This window comes from Mandrillus leucophaeus, unplaced genomic scaffold (genome assembly GCF_000951045.1).
Source record: "Mandrillus leucophaeus isolate KB7577 unplaced genomic scaffold, Mleu.le_1.0 Scaffold857, whole genome shotgun sequence".
Taxonomy (NCBI): Eukaryota; Metazoa; Chordata; class Mammalia; order Primates; family Cercopithecidae; genus Mandrillus; species Mandrillus leucophaeus.
In genome coordinates this window covers 386,486-408,321 of record NW_012109330.1, presented here as the reverse complement: position 1 = coordinate 408,321, position 21,836 = coordinate 386,486, and the positions used below count along the sequence as shown (strand labels likewise).

Genomic DNA, 21,836 nt, shown 5'->3' with positions numbered 1-21,836 from the left:
TTTAGATGGAGTTTTACTCTGTTGCCCAGGCTGGAGTGCAGTGGCTCTATCTCGGCTCACTGCAACCTCCACCTCCCGAATTCAAGCAATTGTCCTGCCTCAGCCTCCTGAGTAGCTGGGATTACAGGAGTGTGCCACCATGCCTTGCTAATTTTTGTATTTTTAGTAGAGACGAGGTTTCATCATGTTGGCCAGGATGGTCTCGAACTCCTGACCTCAAGTGATCTGCCTTCTTTGGCCTCCCAAAGTGCTGGAATTACAGGCGTGAGCCACTGCACCCGCTCATGGTCCCTGTGCCTCCCTTACCTGCTTTCTGGATGTGGGCGAGGTCCGTGGTGATGGGGGCAGTTTCACTGAGTCCGCATTGGTTTTCAGCAAAGACACGGAAGGCATAGGAGTTGCCGATGATGAGGTCGGAGACGATGCAGCTGGTGCGGTGATAGTGCTCCAGCACTGTGAACCACAGCTGCGGGGCCGAACATGATGCCGGAAATCAGCCACTCCATGTGGAACTACCAGAGGCCTGTCCCAGCATGCCCTCTTCCACCCTCCTTCCTCCCCAGCTGGCCTCACCCCAGATTTTGTGTCAGCCTTCTGCACCGTGTATCCCAGGAGTGCTGTATTCCCCGTATCTTGGGGAGGTGTCCATTCCAGGGTCGCGTTGAAGCCCCAAACGTCCACCAGCTTAATACTCTGAGGAGGGCCTGGCCTCTCTGAAAGGGCAAAGCCATGGCAGTGGGCGCGGCACAGCCCACATGCATTGAAGTCACTTCAGGAGTGCCCCAGCCCCTTTTCCTGCTCAGCTACCCTTCCTGTGCCCACCCTGTGTCCCAGACATGACGTGGGGGCCTTGCCCCAGCTTCCTCAGCTCTCTGAGCTGGCTCCTCTTCAGCCTGGAGAGGGAGTTCCTGAGGAACCCCCATCTCCCACTCCCCGTCCCCCTCGCCGTACCAATCACCAGGATGTCAATGGTGGCGGTGGCCTCCAGCCCGCCCAGCTGCACACGGAGTTGGTAGCGACCTGAGTCAGCACGTTGGGCTTCTCGGATGAAGAGGATGGAGTCTCGCTCCCCATTCCGCACACTCACACGGCTGGTGTCCAAGGCACAGCCATCGTGTGTCCAGATGGCTTGAGGTTTGGGCTTGCCCTGAGGAATGAGGGTAATGCTTTGAGCAGCCCTGAGAGGCTTCCTGACTCTCCCTGCTGCTGTAGGGGTCCCGTCCACCCCAGGTCCACAGGGAGGCTTGACTTGGAGCTGCACATTCCTTGAGTTAGAAGTTGGTCGACCCTCCCGGGGGCCTCCTCCTTTCAGCAACAACCTAAGGATCTTGGGAAAGGGGGATGGCTTTGAGTCTCCCAACCTCTGAGAGCTTAGGTCATGAACACCCGGGGCAGCTGTGACCCAACTGAATAGCCACTCAAACTGCCAAGAACCCTTCTAACTGCAAGCTCCGCGGCCTCTGCAGACTGAATGGTCTGGATTAGCCTCACACCATCTCATGGGTGCACATCCAGTCCGATCCACACCCACCCTCAGGAGTGCAGAGGTCTTTTGGCCTCAGACTTCTGGTGATGTGACCCCTTCTATCCAAGGCCGGGAAGATTGCCCCTCTGCTAGCAGGCCTCTTGGCATCTGTTTCCAAATCCGAAGCCTGGGCTGGCCCCAGACATGGACCCAGTATGGTTCTCGCGTGATCACCTGGAATGGGATTAGTAGGTTCACTGTGTCCCCAACCTTCCGGATGTAGGTCTGCCTCAGGGCCCGAGGTAGCCAGATCTTGGGGTGCTCTGAGTGATGGAAAGAGAGAAAATAGGAGATGGATACTCAGAGAAAGTAAATCCTGCCTCCAGCTGCCTGCTGTGGGTGGGTGGCCCAGGAATCAGTCACCAAATTAAGCCTTTCTTAGAGGGAAGGGGAAGAGTGCTCCCATCATCCTGCTGGGATTTGGGGGTGAGGGGTTGGCTTAAGGAACACCCTGGGAATGTTAAAGTCTCAGCAGAAAGAACACTGGAGCGCGAGTCTGACAGTTCTCTTAATTTGTATCTCTCAAATGCTGACTTTCCATCATCTCGAGGCATTCCATCCTGATGGAGGCATTTTTATTTTTCTGTTTATGTACAGACCAGCCTAGTCTGTGTGGTTTGTCTTTCCACCCTTTTCTACATTTGTCCTTAATACCATTCCTTTTATCAAGTCCACTTTCCATGTCAACCCTGACCTCCCAGTTAAGTCTGAGTCTGAGGAGAATGCTCTCCATTCTGCAGGCAGAGTCAACACCCTGGCCTCCCCAGCCGCCCACGGAGACAGCACTGATGTCACTGCAGAGGAAGCGCATGTCTGGGTCCCTTCCTCTGCATGGCCACTCTGCTCCCGGGCTTCTTCCAGTTTGCAGAGGATCATTTTGTACAGATTCTGGGACAGATGAGGTCCACCGCTCATTTCCCCTTGATCTCCCCGGCCTGCCCCAGTGAGAAGTGGAGATTAGATGATGTGTTTGAGCTTCCAGGATGAAGACAGGAGAGGCCTGGAAAAGTGCTGAGTGTAGGTTTGGAGAATGACCAGGTGTCATTTCTCTCCTCCTGGGATGCCTCACACTGTCTCGGCTGCCAAAGCACAAATATTCTACCTGGGCTCCCCCGGGGGCCTGGCTGAGACGGACACCATTTTCTGGCCTTTTCCTGGCTGCTGTCTCTTCCTTTCTCAGGCACAGGCGTTCGCCTGGCTGATGTTATCTTCAGTAGAATGTGATAGTGCTTCAGTTCCCAACAACCCAGGATTCCTGCCGCAGTTCATTCTTGGCAGTTGGAAGAACTTCACCCCTGGTACATTCCTGTGGCAAACAGCATGACTGCTTGATAGTGGATTCCAGACTCTTTGCTAACTTCTGTGAAAATACTTTCCTGAGCATTCACTATGACATATGTCTGTTTACTTACAGATGAACTGTTGAAATATGTACATTACATAACACAAACATGTAAGTGACGCAACTGAAACAGAGCTTCTACTGTGTCCTTCCTCCAGCTCAATCGGCGAGCACTGTCCAGAGAACTTCACTCCCGGAGTCTCCCCATGATAATCTCAAGGTCGCGAGACCTTTGCAAATGAAGATCAATAGCAATGTACAGTGCACACAGTCCGTTTGATTTCTGCAGTTTCCTTTTGTGCTGTGTGGCTTATGTTTTCACCTGGGCTGTGCCTGTCTTAGACTGCACCTCAGGAATACATGATGAGGGGACTTGATGGGTCTGCGTGCCCGTCCTCCCTGCCCTGCTCAGGGCTTGACGGCCTCAGCACAGATGCAGCAGTCCCAGGCGGCTGAGCGACCCTGCTGTGGCTGCCCTCGGCTGGGCTCTGGTGGCTTGGGAGGGGCGGGGCATGAAGAACAGAAGAAGCGTTTGTGTGATGGGCTCCTCTCCTGTGGCCATCTTGGCAAGCAACCAAGGAGTTGAAAACGGGTGGATATGACTTAAGGGTGCTTTGAAAAAGAGGGCTGTACTTGGAAAGGAGGGTCAAAACCTCATCTTGTTGGGCTCGGTTTCCCACTGTTGGGGGAGGAAATAACCCTTCTTACATTTGCTGGAGAGAAGGTGGCTCTGCTGTCCCTGTGCTGCCTCCCTATAGAATGTCGGCGTTGGGAAGGGGCTGTAAGCATCAGAACAAGGAAGCTGGGAGGAAGAGGGCTCCGAGAAAGAAGCCGGTATTCTGGAGACCTCCCGGCTAGCGGTGACGATGTGCCTGGCACCTGAGACTCCTGCCTCCCCATCTAAGATTGTGTGTCTGCAGGACCCATTCTCAGAGCACTAACTGTGTCCTGCCTGCCAGTGTCCACCTGGCACTGAGCACCAGTCAGGGCTCAGAGAGTGGCCTGCCCCTGGACGGAGGAGGCCCAGAGGGAAAGCAGGGGCTAGACACACCCAAGAACTGCAAAGGGTTGAGGTGGGGAGAGGAACCCAGGTCTTCACGCCTGGTAGAAGTGCCCGCTGCGGCCCGCCCTGCCGAGACCTCAGGTAGGGAATGGGCTGTCATGGGTGGCTGTGAGCTCATGTATGTGTTTCCACCTAGTGTTTCTTAGAAAAACACCTTGGAAAATGTTAGCGTTCTTACATCTGAACCAAAGAGAAAAATGAAAGAAACGGGTTTATGTGGAACATAAGCTAAGGTGGAGGAGTTAGGGGAAGAGGAGCAGACTGGCCCTTGAGATCTAGAGAGGATCCCAGCTGGGCAGAGAGAGCCAGGAAGGAGGCTGCCCGCGAGGACGGTGGTCTCTCCTGTCCTGGACGGCTCCGTTGCCGGTTCTCTGCTTATCAGTGGGTTTCCTGACAATGGACTCTGAGGATGAGCAGGTGAGGCCTCTGCTCACAGCAGGCTCCTGGCTCCCTGTGGGAGGGCAGAGGAGGGGCGTGAGGCTCACACAGCTGACTATGTGCAGAGGTGGCAGGAGACAGTGTGACAGCTTCAGACGCCCGGTCAACAGGTCAGCAGCATGCGCTCCAATCGCCTCCCAACCCAACCCGGGTGCAATCTGACTCTTTGCTAAGAATGTGGATGCCGGGCTCATTTGAGGCATCTCTTTTCACACATCTGCAGTCAAGCGAGGTGTAAATTGTACTGACCTTGGGGAGGCATGGCTTTCCCTGATGCCCAAGGTCTTTCTCCTCCTCAGATGCCAGGAGGGATGTGAACCAAAGCCTAGAGCCTTTAAGAGCCTAGGTTTTCTAAGAGCAGGTCTGTGAGAGTCACAGTTTGGTTTTCTCCCTTCATAGGGTCTTAGAGAAAAGGCATCTTGAAAAGTCCTTTAAGGGCCTTTGGTTCTGAGCTGGGCTGCTCTCAGTCCGACATTTCTCTCAGACAGAATGCTGTCTAATTCTTTCTCAAAGATTCTTAGAGAAGACTACTTTATTCCTGGCACAGTGGCTCACGCCTGTAATCCCAGCACTTTGGGAGGCTGAGGAAGGTGGATCACCTGAGGTCAGAAGTTCAAGACTAGCCTGGTCAACATGGTGAAACCCCGTCTGTACTAAATATACAAAAATTAGCTGGGCGTGGTGGCGGGCGCCTGTAATCCCAGCTACTTGGGAGACTGAGGCAGGAGAATCACTTGAACCTGGGAGGCAGAGGTTGCAGTGAGCCGAGGTCACACCATTGCACTCCAGCCTGGGCAACAAGAGCAAAACTTCATCTCAAAAAGAAAAAAAAAAGAAAAGAAAAGAGAAAACTACTTCAAGTCCAAAGATCTTGAGTTCTGATTAGAAAATTCCTCCTAATGCCTACCCTACTTTTATCCTGCTAAAGTTTATGCCTGGTTTACTATTCTATAATTGTTCCTATCCTCTCATAATTCCCTTTTATGGGATCAGTCTTTCTCCAGCGGCTGCCTAGGGGGCTGTATAGTTCAGACCAATGTTACTAACTATGACCTGGAGAGACAAGAATCAAGATGGAAGCACTGGAGAAGTGGAGAGGGTGTGTGTGTGTGTGTGTTTGTTTGTGTGTGTGTGTATGTGTGTGTGTGTGTATGTGTGTGCGTGTGTGTGTTTGTGTACGTGCAGGAATGTATGGGTGTGTTTACGTGTGTGTGTGTGTGTGTTGTGTGTGTGTACGTGTGTGTATGACAGTGTGTGTGTGAGAGAGCCTGCATACACACGTGCCTATGTGGGTGAAGGGTCACCAAAAGAGGGGGAATGCAGGAGGCTAGCTACGGCTTTGAAACTATCCAGAGGTTTCCAGAAATCCAAGAAGTACCAGGATTTCTTAGAGAAACATTACCAGATGCCTAGGATGTGGCCTTGGTCTGCTCAGAAACCTGTCTCGAGGAGTGCAATGGGAAAGGAGTGGGGCAAGAGTGTCACTTTCTTGAAGACCATGAAACTAAGGTCAGAAAAAATAAAAGGACATAGGAACAGGCAACACTTCTTTGAGGAAAAGACTCCACCCCACCCCGTCCCTGTGTTACAGTCATCCCCCTAGTGCTTGATGGTTTTAGCCCTGGCTCACTGTCTCTCCAACACTGCTCCAGGCATAATTCCTGCTGGTCCCAACACCCATGTTTCCAGTCCCTGTAGGGTCTCTCACATCCAGCCCACCACTCCTCCAATAACTTTGTCCTCTCCTAATTCAGCCACTGGTCCCTGTGGCTATTTCTAGACCAACAGCTACAATCCTTCTATGATCAGAATTACAAGCATCCCACTGTCTCATCACCAGAGATGGCTGTCTAACAAAATGTATGTTACTCCTTCTGTAGTGTAGCTATCTCTGAGAAGTGGCTACCTGGCCACCTTTTGCTGGACGGCCATGAGACTAGTTCTTGCCAATGAGACCTAAGTGGCAATGGTGAGAATCACTTCTGGTCCCAGGCTTTGAAGAAGTTAGATTTCTATTTTCTCCTTCTGCTAGCTGTACGCAAATGATCACGGGGCCCTAAGGAATGGCAGAGCCCCAAGATGAAAGAGGCCTGGGTCCCTGAATTACCACATGGAGGAGAACTATCTGCGGAATACAGTTGTTTTCAGTTCTTACGCTAGTGAGAAAGAGATGTCTGTCATTCCTGAGACCAATTTGTTTCATTCACTAGTATACCTAACTAATATAATCTTTATCCCTTTAGCTCACTTCCTCTAATGCTCCAACACCAGCAATTCTTTGGCACCACTGAGATCTGTGATCCATTGTCCTACCACCCTCTCACTACCTAGCACCCCTTTCATGTCAGCACTTTCTTCACTGCCCAACTTAGATTACATGGTCATTATTATACTCTCTCTCTTGCACTCACTCAAATCCCTGAGTCCTCTTTGACTTCATTGCACTCTCCTGGCAATACCTAACCCTGGTTAAATAAACTTCCCACCCACTCAGTGCCTGTATCTGCACAGAGTAACAGGACTAGGGGAAAATACAAAATTATGTGGAGTTTAACTTGAAGGCCGTTAATAGTGACCACCACCTCCAAGTGGACCCTGGCAATTCTACTAGACTTCCCAAGTTCACTCGGTCTCCCATTCTCCTGGATGACTATTGCACACCTTCCCCTTCTAAAACCTCCCTACCTTCTCCCTTATTCTCATTCCCAGTTGTTGATTTTGCTAGTGTCTAAGGCCCACCTACAGTCTATTCTTAACATGGCCAGCTGGAAAAATCCTTAAAATCTACAGTTGGTCCTGTCAGTCCTTACTCCCAGTCCCTGCACTGGCTGTCTCTCTGTCTCGTAGACAAACCAAAGTCTTCACAGCGACCCTGCTACCTCTCAGACTGAAATACTGCCACTGTCTCCCTCTCTGTGCTACAGCCACAATTGCCCCAACCCATAAAGCACACTCCTGCCTCAGGGCCTTTGCAGTTGTTCTCTCTGTGTGGAAAATATTCCCCCAAATATCTGCATGCATTGCTTTCTCACATCCTTTAAGTTGCTACTCAAATGTCACCTTATTAGTGAGGCCCTCACTGAATATTCCATTTGAAGCAGGAAGCCTGCTTGCTTCCTACCCGCAGCACGTGTTATCCCCGTCCCTGCATTCGTTTTGGCATAGCATTTCTCACCATCTGACATATTAGATATTTTACTTGTTTATTTATTATCTAGCTCCCTCTGTGAGAATATAACTTCCATAAGGGCAGTTATTTTACCTATTTTGTTCATTTCTGTAATTCTGGCACCTACCCGGCCACCTTTTGCTGGATGGCCATGAGACTAGTTCTTGCCAATGAGACCTAAGTGGCAATGGTGAGAATCACTTCTGGTCCCAGGCTTTGAAGAAGTTAGATTTCTATTTTCTGGCACCTATGATGAGCACCTGGCACATCATAGGCACAACCTAAATATTTGTGGAAGGAAGGAGGAGGAAAGGAATGATGGAAGGAAGGGCGGGAAGAAAGGTCACTCCTAGGTATGAGATTCAGTTTCCCATGTCTGGAAGACACAGAACAGTTCAGACTGAAAGAGCACACACAGTCAGTTGGAGCGATGTTGCTGAAGTCAGCAGATGGGCTCTCCCTCCTCCACCTCAGCGTCTCACCTTCTCTATGGGAGGGATGCAGCTTGTTACCCAGCCTCTCCCTGTTTTGGAAGCTCTCCTCTCGCCCCTGCCAAGCTTTGTCTCCAGGACACAGTGCTCAGTGTAGTGCTGAGGACAGACATAGAACTGTTTACCAATGCCGGCCACCTACTCCTGCTTATTTAGCCACGTAGCAGGCTTGCCAAACTAAAAGCTCATTGTTGGCCATTTGCAGTTGGTTTTGATCTTGCAAATTAATTTCTATTTCTGATGCTTGCTCTAGTTCCCATGTTTTCACATGCTTACTGTGATACTCAGTCCCAGAGCTCTCTGTAAGGAAGAGGAGTTAGGAGGAAGAAAGGCTTTGGAGCTCTCAGGTGGCTTAGGGGTCATCTAGTCCAGGCCCATGGCACCCTGAAGGATCTTTAGTGGGGGTTTGTGTGTTTTTTTGTGTATTTTTCCTGGGGCAAGAGTCCACAGCTGTCATTAGATTTTCCTAGGGGTCCATATCCACCAAAAGGTTAAGACCCTGATTTAGTTCAACTCCTCAATTTACAGATGAGAAAATGGGAGTGGATTGACTTGCCTCGGGCCACAGAACAGAGCCAAGATTTGAACTCTTGGAACTTCTTTGTTCCAAGTAGTTAACAGATGCACATATATTTTGGAAAGTATTCAAAGGTATTCTTATTGCCAGTGACTTCTAGGGTACCACTGGGTTGAGCCACTGGGTGCTAGTGGCCCTGAGGCCTGCAGTGTACAGAGCTGCCGCACACAAGAGGGTTTGGGCTGCATTTGCGGGCCCGTGACTGGGGGCTGTCAGGAGCTGGCTGCAGCCAGAGGGGAGAAGCATGGGGGAGATGAGCGCCCTCCCTTGGGGTTTTGGGGAGACCAGTAGAGACAGCCAAGTCGTCAGCAGTCTCAGCTCTCATTCTCCTGCTGCCTGTCACTTATTCTCTGGGCCTTTTAAGGGAAGAAACTGGTTTTCTGCCTCAATCACCCCAGCTTAATATATTAACACTAACTTCTGCTCCCATCTTCAATGGGACAAACTTGGCCAGCTCTCTACCCTTGACATTCAAACAGTTTCTGGAAACCTGGCCTCTCCCATGAGGATAAGAAGCAGAGAGTATCTGCTGCACAACCCTATGGAGGCAGAACGCAGCCTTCACCTCTCACTTGGAAATATTTGATCATTTATTTACGTCTAGTTTGACCTCTTCCAAGGCACTCTGGATCATCTCAGCAATCCTTTCAACTACCCTGATAGGTAGATGTTACGAATCACCATTTTACAGAGCGAAAATGGAAACTAAGCAGTTCAGTGACTTGTCCAAGGTCACAGGGCTATTAGAGGCAGCACTAAGAATTGAGCTTACAGCTTTGCCTCCAAGTCTAGTACATCTTTTCCCCTGCCTCTTCCTGCCCTGGGAGTCCACGTGTTTCTTGTTTGTGGTCCTTTCATCCTCTTCACTCAAGAATTCCAGGTGAGCGCCATGAAGTGGTTAGCTACAGAGGCCTCAGTCAGGGCATTCGGGGATGGGTGGCAGGAAGCTGGGGGTTGGAATTCGTGCCAACCACCTCCTCACTTGGGAACGCCTCTTTGCTGAGAGGCGCACAGAGACCATCGTGAAGGGGAAATCGAATGCTTCTCCCAGACGAGCTCCACCTCTGTGGAGCTCAGACTCTGAGGGGTCAGGATCTCCCATGGGAGCATCTGGAGGTTGGAGGAGGTCCTGACCCCGTGGCACTGCCCAGCAGAAGGCCGAGTGTCACTGTGCTGCCCCACTCTTAGCCTCCCCATTGCCATAGCTTTTGATTTCCCTGTTCCTTCTGCAGACAGCCACTCTCTCTCACCCCTCAGTCCCTTCCTGACTGGCCATTAGTATATCAGGTCCTCCTGTCCTTATGACAATTTTTTAAAAGGTAAAAATATAAACAGATCATTTTTAGTCACTGTAAAGTGCCACCAACATCATCACTGACTTCTCAGCTAAAACACAAAAACTTAGCAGAGACATTTGAGCAGCAAGTCAGACTCCATCAAGGACAGGGGCTGGGAGCTCCCACGAATGATCTCCAGCCTAAGCACCAATCCTATAAAGTCTTTATCTCAGCAAAAAAGCTGAGGTGCCGCCAGGAAAGTGGCAATGTCCTCCCCAACTCCCACCACCCGGCCTCGCCAGCCTCCCCACCCGCCATGGGTCACCTTCTATAGGGGGCAGGAGCTGGGGAGTGGGGCTGCCAGCCCCCTGTCCAGGTGAAGCCTGGGGTGGTTCAGCATCCGCTGGGCTGACTTCTTTCACCTTCAGCTTGGATCCTACGGCCACCTCCGGAGCTGTGGCTGCCTCCATGCTGGGCCTTCCCAGAGGCTGAGCTCCAGCTCTAGATTTTCACTGCTGGTGATGAGGGAGGGGCTGAGCACCTGCTCCCAGGCTGGCCTCCCGGGTCCCAGCCACAGGGTTACGTAACTGGGCTGGCCTTCCCCACTCAGCTACGCCCTGCAGAAGGGCTGAAGTAGGGGTTGGGGGAGAGAGGAGGATCAAAGAGCAGCCAAGAATAGCCCCAGGAGGAGGACTGAGGTGGCCCGGTTATCTCGAGAGAGAGATGACACCCCCCACAGCACCGGGGGGGAGGGAGAGCTTGAACACAGACCATCCACAAGGGACCTCTGATTTCTGTCGGGAGGGTTGAGTGACATCTCTGCTCCTGACCTCCAGTTCATCCCGCAGGGCATTCAGGTCCCAAAGAAGGGGCCCAGGATCAGCTGACTCACAGCAATACCTGAACTGCTCTTTCTCCCTCTGCTCCCACATTCAATGAGTTGTAAAGTCTTATCAACTCGACCTTTACAGGGCCTGTCCCATCCTCCCCCGCTCCCCAGGGGGCAGCGGGCACAGTGCAGTGGTAGGTGGAGACTGCACTCACACTGGCTGCCCGGGCACCACTTGGGGCTCTGTCACCAACTAGCTGTGTGACTCACAACACATCACAGTCTCTCTTCAGTCTGTTTCCTCATCTGTAAAATGGAGATAATTATAACCGTAGGGTCGTTGTGAGGATTAAAGAGGTAATCTCTGTAAAGTGCTTAGCAGAGTGTACCCGACTAAGTGCTTGATAAATGTAAGCTATTTTTAGGTCAGGCCAGCACTTCCCCCTTTGAGAGCTGTCAATGGCTGCCTTGCCTATGAGATGAAGTACAAATAAAGGGAGAGGCAGCAGTGGTAGAGGGAGGCGAGCTCAGAGGACCTGCGTGTGACTTCTGGCTGTACCACTCACTCACCAGCTGGGACTCTGGGCAAATCACCAACTTGGAGTCTCAGGTCCCAGCCTGTGAAACAAGGGATGATGCCATGATTGTGTTGAGGATAAAATGATACAATCTATAGAAAAGTGGCCAGCTCACAGTAGGTACTAGTCACATTAGTAGGATTTCCAGACTTAGCAAACCATCTTTCTATACGTATTGTACATGCCATGGCCACTGCCGCTTTCCTGTCATACTCCCACCTTCTTATCTCCAGAAGCCAGCATCCCTCTGCATTTTAAAATGCCTTAATTTTAGAGCAGTTTTAAAGTCACAGCAAAGTTGAGTGGAAAGTACAGGGTTCCCGCAGCCCCTACTTGCCCTTGTTATTTTTTTCATGAAAAAAAAAAATGGGTGCAGTTGAATGAATGGACTGACTTCTTACTCATTTTGCCCTCAATTTTGGGGTAAATGGTAAGATCCCAGGAGCCTGTGTTATCTTGGGGTGACAGAAGCTCACCCTCTTTGTAACTGGTATAGGGGCTGAGGTCCAGGACAATCTGTTTATTGGGGCCTTGGATGGCCTATGGGGCTGGTTTGGTTGGCAGAAGACTGGGTTTTTGCCATATCAGAACTAGTTTGAAGGTCTTCCTGAACTATTTTTCTTTTTTCTTTTTTTTTGAGATGGAGTCTCGCTCTGTCGCCCAGGCTGGAGTGCAGTGGTCGGATCTCAGCTCACTGCAAGCTCCGCCTCCCGGGTTTACGCCATTCTCCTGCCTCAGCCTCCCGAGTAGCTGGGACTACAGGCGCCTGCCACCTCGCCCAGCTAAGTTTTTGTATTTTTAGTAGAGACGGGGTTTCACTGTGTTAGCCAGGATAGTCTCGATCTCCTGACCTCGTGATCCGCCCGTCTCGGCCTCCCAAAGTGCTGGGATTACAGGCTTGAGCCACCGCGCCCGGCCCTGAACTATTTTTCTTGCCTGACCCAGCCAAGGCCCCGTTAAGTGTGGACCGTCCCCTAGCCAGGAGACCCCAAATACACCCCCTTTTACACAACACGTAACCCATCTTTTGGTGAGGAAATTGGCCCAGGCTGAATCTTAGCCCTTTGTTGGAACGAAGGTGTAAATAATCAACTTTAAGATGCAGGTTCCTAAGCTTTGCCCATCAGAAAGTCTAATTCAATAGGTCTAGGGTGGTATCCAGAAATCTGCACCTAAAAAAACCAACCTAGTGATTCCGGCACAGGAAATCTTAGAATACCATATTAGATAGAATTCCTTCAAATAAAACGACCTTAGATAATGTCCTGGTATAGAAACTCTCCCATCAGATGGTGGCCTCAGAAACAAGGGCTTTGCCCTGTCATCTTCAGACCAAGATGCTGAAGTATTACATGGAATATTGCCCCAGGCTAGCAGGGTAGGATGGCTAATGGTTCCAGATGGGTGGGCAGGCACCTCTCTTAAACGCTTTGCAAGGTCCTTAAATGAAATGGACAAGAAAGGGCCAGTACGAACAGCAAGAGAAATGTAAGAGGGACAGATGGGAAGTTACAAAGCTGAACTTCTCAGTGCCGCCAGGTGTCAAACCTGCTGAAAATAACACAGAATTCAAGGAGTAATTATCTGTTGCTGTGTCCAGAAGGAAGAGTGTAGCAACTGAAACCTGTGAAGGTATGTGGGGTGGGTGCCTAGACTTTCTAGGCACTGGTCGTACACACACCCACAGGAGGAAGATCTGTATGAGCACGAAGAGCAAGAAAATGAGGTAATTTACGGCTCACATTTTGTGAGCCGTTTTCCTCATAGATGACCGAATACATTTCATGCTATAAATGTACAGTCCTGGCTCTTTAACTGGCCTGTTCTCTGATTGCTAGAGTCTGATTCTGAAGCTAGAAAACTGGAAAATGTATCACATTAACAAACTGTAACTTAGTCATTTCAGTAGGTTAGGTAACAAAGTCCAGTCTGTTTTATTTTTAACCCAAATATTCCAAATATACAGAAAATTACCAGTACAAAGTTAAACACATTCAGATTTATTTACACAATGCTAAAGAAATTTGAGTTTTATTTCCATTTTGTGGAATTTTATTATGGGGCCTGGCTTTAATGTGTAACTGATGTGGGTCACTGAAACTCGATTATCCCACCTCACATGCAATTTTCTGTCCCAAGGGAATAGAAAACTTGGGTTTTTAGGGCACATGCAGTAATGATCTTAATACTGCTTTACACTTTCGTAGGAAGGCAGCTGTCCCACAGCTTGGGGAAGGACCACATGCTCAGAAAGGGAACAAGAGAGAGGGTTGAACAACAGGCACATGGGGACCCTGAGCATTTCTGTGCACGAGGAAAAGGAGAATATAACCAAAACCTCCTCCCTAGAGGTCCAAACACAGGAGGTGGGCCAAATCATCAGGGAACAGTCAGTCACCCACTTGTGGCTGAGGGCATGCGGAGAATGAGAACTACATTAAGGATCTGGGGCATAGCAATAAATCATTACCATGTACACTATACAGTTTATATATGTATATATGTACACACACATATATATAAAGGTACAGATTAGTTTGTTATTCCTTATAAACAAGTACACTTAAGAATGTACTGGTGTGAAGAAATGCATACTGCAAGTTGTTTCGAATTAATTTTCTGACTCTTGTTATTGTAATGCAACCTAACCAAGAAATTAACATGCTCCTGCTATTTCAATGATGCTTCATGAGGGGAAGGCCTGGGCTCTGCTAGGGCAGGATGGTGCTCCTAGAGCTACCTGAGCTGGACAAACCCGTGGCAGATGGAACAGAAAGTCTGGCACCTGCTGACTCTGGCCCTCCCTGTCACTTCATCACACAGCAAATCTTAAAACTTTGGTTTTTTTCAAAGGACGTTTAAGTCCATGTTCATTTTCCTGCTTCAGGGAAGATGGCAGCAAAGTTGAAAGCCGAACCCCTTTCTATTTTAGCAGTTCCAAGTATCCTGGACGAATATAGGGGTGAGGGCCTACACTGACAGTGAGCAGGATGCACACTCTAGGTCATTGTGGACAGGCACGGAGCTCTTGAGAGCGCTGCTCAAAGGAAAGGGAATCTCTACCTGGATGGTTGGCCTGGAAACTAAATAATGACTAATGCCAGGCCAGTCCTGTTACCCTAGGGTGGGTGTGGATGGCCCTGGGCTCCTCTCCGTATCCTGGTATCGTGACGAAGGTCATGAGAGAACCAGCTCTGGTTTACAGACTCGAGGCAGGAGCTGGAGGCGGTCAGCACATTACCAGCCTGTCAGGGATGAAAGGCAGCTTGGGCATGGAGAGGCCCAGAGGCAAGCCCCAGAGCAAGAGAGAGGAGGTGGGAAGTCCATTCAGAGGCAGACACCGATTCCAAGTTCCAGTTACAGCTGATCTATGGACGCTCCGGAGCCCACCCCCAGAACTGCCGCAACTCTCCAAAGGCTTTTATTCTTTGAAATAGAGTTGCCATTGAATTAACAGCCTACAGGAGAGACCAGCCTGGGCTGTGGTCTCACTAAAGCCCAATGCCCCCTTAGGCCCAGAGCAGAAAGAAGAGTGAGCTCCCTACCTGGATTTAAGAACTCGGACCACTTTGGACTGGTATGTTCAATCTCTCTTACAATGCTAAATTCCATTGCTGAAGCCTCCAGAAATGATCTCTTCTGCTACATCAAGCCTGGGAGTTTACACAATGATACACTATGTTTTACCTTCAAAGACAATGTTCCTAACATGAGTAGGGCAAATTAGAAATCTGTTTTTTTTTTAAAGCTGTAACGGATTTGGGCTGTCTTACTCTCTGGCTGAGGACATACATTTGTGAGTGAACAGGATGATAAAGAAAGCTAACTAGCCAATAATGAGAATGAGTCAGGCTGGCTGTCAGTCTTCAAACCAATGGAACTAGCCAGCCTGGGGTGGAAACCAGGGTGGGGAGGTAGACCCCTCAGTGGAGAGTCCACTTCTGCACTGTTGAGCAGTGACCCTCAGTGAGGGGAAGGGCAGTTTCTGCAAACACATAATTCCCATTACTTTTGTTTTCAGCCATGAAAGACAGGAAAATACAATTTTCTGTTCACCAAGGTGGCAAAAAGGTGCTAAATACTGCTCGGAAACAAATGCCACTGATCCCTGTCATAAAGAACAGCAAGTCATCTACATGAAGGCTGCCCTGCTCAAAGTGGTCAGCACTCAAATGCATAAAGATTTCCAAGAGTCCTGAAGACAGCCAGCCAGCACTGCTTATCACACACACGGCTGACTCCATCCCAAGAACATTGTGAGGTTCAAATGACATTATGTGAGTGAAGGTGCTCTGAAAATTTGCTAAGTTCCACAGAAATCCCAGATATCATTATAAGCGAAGAGCTTATAATAGCCATTACCAATGGCTAGCTCCACTGGTAATCGTATATGGGTTAGAGAAGAATATTAAGTTTCTTACGTCTTAAAATGAGTAAGAGGATTACCATGTATTGGTGCATCTACCCACAGTGAGTACATGCTGGGAGAAAGGTAAGTGGTGTAAACAGTTCTTTTATGGGCACCAAATCCACTTTGGGCAGGAGGGAGGGTAGGACAGAGGGTGACGCTTTCATTTGTGAGCTGGCGTATCTTTGGAATTATTTTTAATTTTAAAACCATGCAAAATGAATGAGCAAAAAGACCAGTGCACTCCAGCCCTAACCATATTAATTATCTTCGCAACAACTGCCTTAACTTTATTTTCTAACGGAAGCTCCCTGACTCATTTAATTCTACTGCAGTTTCAATGTCTCTAAAAGTCTCCATCCACTCTCTCCCCCACTTTCCACGCAGCTGTTAATCCATTCTGGGGAGGAGAGAACTTAGCCATCTGCTCACATTCTGACGAAAGTTAATTTGGCACTTAAAAAAAAAAAAACCAAAAAAACCTGACTTTCTAGCCACAAAATAAACTAGTAGCAAATGGTATCTACCAAAGAATGTCCCAATCATAATCGCTGGGAGAAACTGTGACCTGCACAGTAGCTACAGTAAGACCAAAAACTTTCCATACTATATTCCTATATAGCAAGTATTCAAGCTGTATTAAAACGAATTATTGCAGCTTTCCATTACTATATGGGCACCCCAAAATTCACCCAACAACATTCTATAATTTATTTAATTTAGAGAAGTATCAAATGGAAAACTTTTTTCAATTCAAAATAAGAAATTAATGTATCACACAAAGCATCATCTAGACTGGAAGTGTGTTTTCAACTGGTTCCTCCAAAATTTTCGTATCAACAAATTACTTGGTGAGCCCAGAAAAAAGTGGTGAGAAGGAGAGCCTGGTAATGAAATTCTAATTTTTTAAGTCTATACATCTGAAAAAATCTCTAGTCCTGGTTCCATGTACAACAGCAACCTAAGAAGCAGCAGACAGGCAGCCACTGACATGATTCAGCAATGAGCCACATGACAGTTAAAAAGGGAACATGGAAGACTGTGAGGTTCCATCTTCGGGGGGGCCACACTGTGTACCCGACAATCAACTCTAGGGAAGAGATCAGTCAGCCTGGGCAGACTTCCAGCTAAGTCTGTACCCTGTCCTTGAGTAAGTCCACTGGCACACACACAAAGCACAGCTTGAAAGATCTCAGAAGAAGCAAGAGTTTCTCTTTTAATAGGTGCTAAATCTAGTCAATTCTCTGCTGCTCCCTTCTTCCTGCCCCAAGTTAAAAATATTGCTCTGTAAGTTTTCCTGATTTACTGTGTGGGAAGCACATGTTTAACTTAGTTGTCAAAGGGCAATTAACAAGGGTATTGCCTAATTAAACAGGGGAAAAAAAATCACTGTGGTCTGTGGTCTCTGAAAAACACAAAAAAAGGAAGTGGGATCTGTGTGAGGAGCTGGTGTGCAGTGTTCTTGGAGTAGGACTGTCCCCAGATGGAGAAAAGCCGGCCAGGCTGTGCCAGCCTCTGCAGCCTGTTTTCATCTCTACAGCTGCTTCGTCTCGCCAGCAGAGCCCAGGGATGGTACCAAGTACACTGTGAGAGCTGATGCTGGAGTTGGCAGATGCCCTGGGGCAGGCGCCATGCAGAACACACAGAAGTGAGGTTAGTGAAAAGGTCCCTTCGAATTCCATTTCATTTCCCTTAAAAAACAAAAACAAAAGCCCATACTTTGCAAAGAGACAGGACAAGAAATAAGAAGTTAAAGAATTTAAAATGTCCCCCTTCTTCTCAGAGCCAATTGTAAAAAAGTGCTCAGGGTTCCCCACCCCCACCCTGCATTTCTTTAATGTAGGTCCTTTTGGCTTTGATGGAAGCAGCAGAAACAGAGCTGGGTCCCTCGCAATGGGAAATTTATTTCCCGAAGTTGGAGCCACAGGGAGTGTAAGAGGTACTGTGGTTCCACCATTCACGCTGGGTCCAGCTCCTCTGAAGAGCTATTCCAAGAGGTCCTGAAAAAGACATGCACCATATTACCAACAGACCACAACACTCCTATTTCAAAAGCAATCACCTAGTTTTTGGGCTTGCCAAATATTATAGTCATTAAGTTGCCTTGGCCCTGGCATATCTTGATCACGAACAGAAGACAAATTTTTTTTTCTTGTATTTTTTTTTTGCGGGGGGGTGGGGTGGGGTACTACCATTCAAGAAGAAATAGCCTCACCTCATCTGAGTCGTCATGATAACCACTTTTATTAGTGTGGGAGGCTGTGTCCAAAGCATCTACACCATCCATACCATTGGCCTCTGCATGCTGCTGCAGCACAGAGTATCGATGCACCAGGAACCTGTGAACAGAAACCTCCTTAACACTCGGGTGGCACACAGGGGTGCGTTTCTTACAGGACTATGGACTTTCTCAGTTTTATACACTCAGGAACACATCAGACACAGAAAACACAGTCCATGGTTGACATAGGAAAAATGTAAGACATGAGAAGATTTGGGCCTGATTTTTCAGGAACAGTACTGCAAGTACCTAGTTTTTGCCAAGAGCAGACTCAGCCACATGCCCTAGACTAGCCTTCTGGCTTGAACTCAGTACCTTGGATTGACTTCTGTGTTCCTTACCTTCCCCCACAGACATATTTCTTCACAATGAGCACTCCTGCTATGACTGTGACCAGCATCAATCCCACGATGGCCAGGATAATTGGAACAGAATTTGACTTGGAATTCTTGAGAAATTAAAACACAAACACAAAAGTTTTAGGCACGCATATCCTAGGACTGAGGTCAAAGCAGCCACTCATTCCCCTCATCTCTTTGTGAATGATCTGCAGTCCTGATGTGCTTAAGGATGGCTCTTTTCCAGCTCCCCAAGATGAACCATCTCAGTGTTACCAGGAGAATATTATAGCTGGCAGAGGGTCATCTTAGCTCCAACTGCCTTGAACCTTCAAATTCAGTGCCTTAAATGTCAAAGTTACCCTGGAAGCCTTGGCAACTGCCTAGATCAAGTATGACTGCTCCACAGCACCACTGTTCACAAGTCTTGGGGCTTAAGGGTGGAGCAGGAAAGGGAGACTACTATAACAGTGGGCCGAATGCCTAGAGAACAGGGTCATTATCTGGGAAGAAGCTGTGTCAGAAGAACCAGGCAGGCCATTATATGACACCAAGATTTATTTTTTTACTTAATTTTGATATCTTGTTACAAATAAGCCTTATTATATCATTGTTTGCGTGTGACCTACCTGCTTCTGGGTGGGAAATAGGGAGTGTGTGTTTTCAATGTATCCCAGAGGAGGCAGAGCTGGATTCTGGGACAAGCTGTGTCCCTGTGGGCGGGAGTCCTGTGCAATCACACACACGAACACTGAGGAAAGTCACCAGGAGCCCAGGACAAGGGTGCACAGAGGGAGGAACTCGCCCCCTTACCAATACACGCACCCACACACTCCTCTCCCATCATGTCCTTAATCCCACCCCTTGTCAGTCCTTCATCCCTTAGAACAACAGAGAGGAGGAACTGCAGGTGGTCCAGCTTGACCTCCCCTATTACGAATTGGGAAACAGGCCTGCTGTTTAGCATCTGAAGTCATGCTGTTGGTCTAGTGCTTCATTATCAAGAGGTTTCCTCTTGACACATCTCCAGTTCTACAGGTAGTTCAGTGCTACAGATTTGGACGCAGCCTCATGACCTTTTTTTTTTTTTTTTTAAATTGAGACAGGATCTCACTCTGTCACCCAGGCTGGAGTGCAGCGGTATAATCACGGCTCACTGAAGCCTTGACCTCCCAGGCTCAGGCGATTCTCTCGCCTCAGCCTCCTGAGTAGCTGGGACTACAGGCATGCACCACCACATCTGGCTAATTTTTGTTTTTTTTTGTTTTTTGTAAAGATGGGAGTTTCTCCATGTTGTCCAGGCTGGTCTCAAACTTCTAGCCTCAACTGATCTGCCCAACTCAGCCTCCCAAAGTGCTGGGACTATACAGCTGTGAGCCACCACGCCCAACAGATAACTTGCTTCTAAATCAAAACCTGCTCATTACCATAGCTCAAATTTTCACTTTGAACATACTTAACATGACTTGGTCAAAGATCCACCCTACCTATTGCCCAGTGCTCTTCTCTTCCACACATGCACAACTCCAGGTCATGGCCCTTCACAGACAACCTTTTCTTTTTTTGTTACGGAGTCTTGCTCTGTTGCCCAGGCTGGAGTGTAGTGGCACGATCTCGGCTCACTGCAACCTCCACCTCCCAGGTTCACACGATTCTCCTGCCTCAGCCTCCGGAGTAACTGGGACTACAGGTGCACACCACCACCCCCAGCTAATTTTTGTAATTTTAATTTTTGTATTTTTAGTAGAGACAGGGTTTCACCATGTTTGACAGGCTGGTCTTGAACTCCTGACCTCAGTGATCCACCTGCCTTGGACTTCCAAAGTGCTAGGATTACAGGTGTGAACCACTGTACCCGGCCCATAGACAACCTTTTTGAATTTTCCTAAATGACTCTCAGCCTCAGAAATTTCCACAACTGTATGATTTTAAGAATTTTACAGCTTTACAGAATATCATCCCCCCATCCTCAATAAAAAAGGAGCTTTCACTAGGGTGAGCTTATCACTGGGTTACGTGACCCATCCTTCATGCTAACAGCTTCCTGTGCAAAGGGAAGCCTGACAGAAGTAGTTTGACCACTTTGTATCAGTAACAAAACTCTTGATGTTTTAATTTTGATATTTCTTGGCAGAACACAAAATCCCATTTGTACCTGAAAACTAGACCTATTTTAACATACCTGTTTTTCCGGACTCAAAAAGTTGCTTGTGCATTTCTTTTTCAAATCTTTTACTTCTCTAACTGGATTCACCCCACCCTGGCATTTGTCCCCTGGAATTTTCCGGTACCTACCAGGCAGAGAAGATTATTTGGTAACAGAAGATAAGGATGTATTCCTGGGTCCCTGCCTATTTCTTGGAAACAAGATTTGAAAAGCTGCCAAAAAGCTTCCCATCCTTACGTCATCTTTCAGGTCTGGGGGGATGTCCACAGGGATGTTTTGGGGGTATTTTGTGTAGTTTTAGGCCTCTTAAGCAAACTAAGCATCTCAGTCCCCTGCTGTCAGAAACATGCCTGTTCTTTCTACCTAAGAGACTGTGCCAAAGAAATGTGACCTGGAGAAAGGTCATTAACAAGTGGTCCAAAATGGGAGAGGGGAATTATCAGGGGAGGGAGGTAATGAGGCCCCTCTAGAGCAGCACTGTCCAATATGGTGGCTACTTAAATTAACATTGATTACAATGAAAATTTCAGTTCCTCCGTTACACTAGTGTCCACAGCTACGTGTGGCTAGTGACTATCATATTGGGCACAGCAAATTACAGAACACTTCCATCACCAAAGAAAGTCCTATCAGACAGAGCTCTGCCTGGCCGTGCCTAAACTGTGGCAGGCGAGTGATGGACATTCATGGTGGATGGGACGCTTCTATCGTTCTGCCTGGGGGTCCCTCGCCTCTCCTGGGAGCTTCCTGGGGGCGGTGGGCGGGAGGCAGGGGTGCAGGATCTGGCCGAGCTTGTTCTCCTGCCCTCTGCCTCGCGGTGTTGGTGGGGTTGAGTCCTCTGACACCAAGCACCCATGGCTCACCTCCTGTAGTTGACCCTCGAGGGAGGTCTTCACATCCTGCCCCTCCCCAACCACTCCAAAAATAGTGCTCTAAAGTAGGGCTTGGATCTCAGTGTGGAGAGAAGCAGCTTTCACTCTGAACAAGAACACCTCATCCATCATGACAAGGGAGAAAAGGCCACCTCACCCATTTGTTGTTAGGTGTTCTTCTCTTCCGTACAGACAAAACTCCAGGTCATGGCCCTTCAGTTCTGGCTGCTCCACACACTTGGAGTCATTTTCTGGACGGTAGTAGCCAAAATCACTGCAAGAGTCAGCAAATAAAGTACCTTTCAAAGCAGTTGGAAGACAGTAAGTGACTAGCAATGAAGGGTTATGTGGGGCAGTGGATGGTTAACATTCCAGTCTTGGGTTGTTAGAAAGTAGCTCAGGAAGGCCTGTGACACCTCTGAAGGAGGTCGATTTAGGAAAACAGATATGGAGAAGGCTTTTTTTTTTTTTTTTTTTTTTT

General features: G+C 48.4%; 2 protein-coding genes across 3 annotated transcripts in view; both read right to left on the bottom strand.

Moving 5' to 3' along the window:
• MYBPHL (myosin binding protein H-like) overlaps positions 1-10,402 on the bottom strand; it is a 19,041-nt gene extending 8,639 nt beyond the window's left edge. The window contains exons 1-5 of one of the 2 annotated variants that reach the window (XM_011968718.1): positions 10,208-10,402; positions 1,700-1,788; positions 952-1,147; positions 574-713; positions 307-466 (exon numbers count right to left, since the gene is read on the bottom strand). In XM_011968718.1, the coding sequence (XP_011824108.1) occupies positions 307-466; positions 574-713; positions 952-1,147; positions 1,700-1,788; positions 10,208-10,352 (730 nt within the window). In that variant the 5' untranslated portion in view covers positions 10,353-10,402. The remainder of the gene's footprint in view (positions 1-306; positions 467-573; positions 714-951; positions 1,148-1,699; positions 1,789-10,207) is intronic. The other variant, XM_011968720.1, reaches the window with a different exon arrangement.
• A 6,025-nt stretch (positions 10,403-16,427) lies between these two features.
• SORT1 (sortilin 1) overlaps positions 16,428-21,836 on the bottom strand; it is an 84,833-nt gene continuing 79,424 nt past the window's right edge. Inside the window, 5 exon segments of the mRNA XM_011968717.1 lie at positions 16,428-17,697; positions 17,913-18,036; positions 18,320-18,426; positions 20,499-20,607; positions 21,513-21,629. Coding sequence (XP_011824107.1) covers positions 17,683-17,697; positions 17,913-18,036; positions 18,320-18,426; positions 20,499-20,607; positions 21,513-21,629 — 472 coding nt within the window. The 3' untranslated portion in view covers positions 16,428-17,682.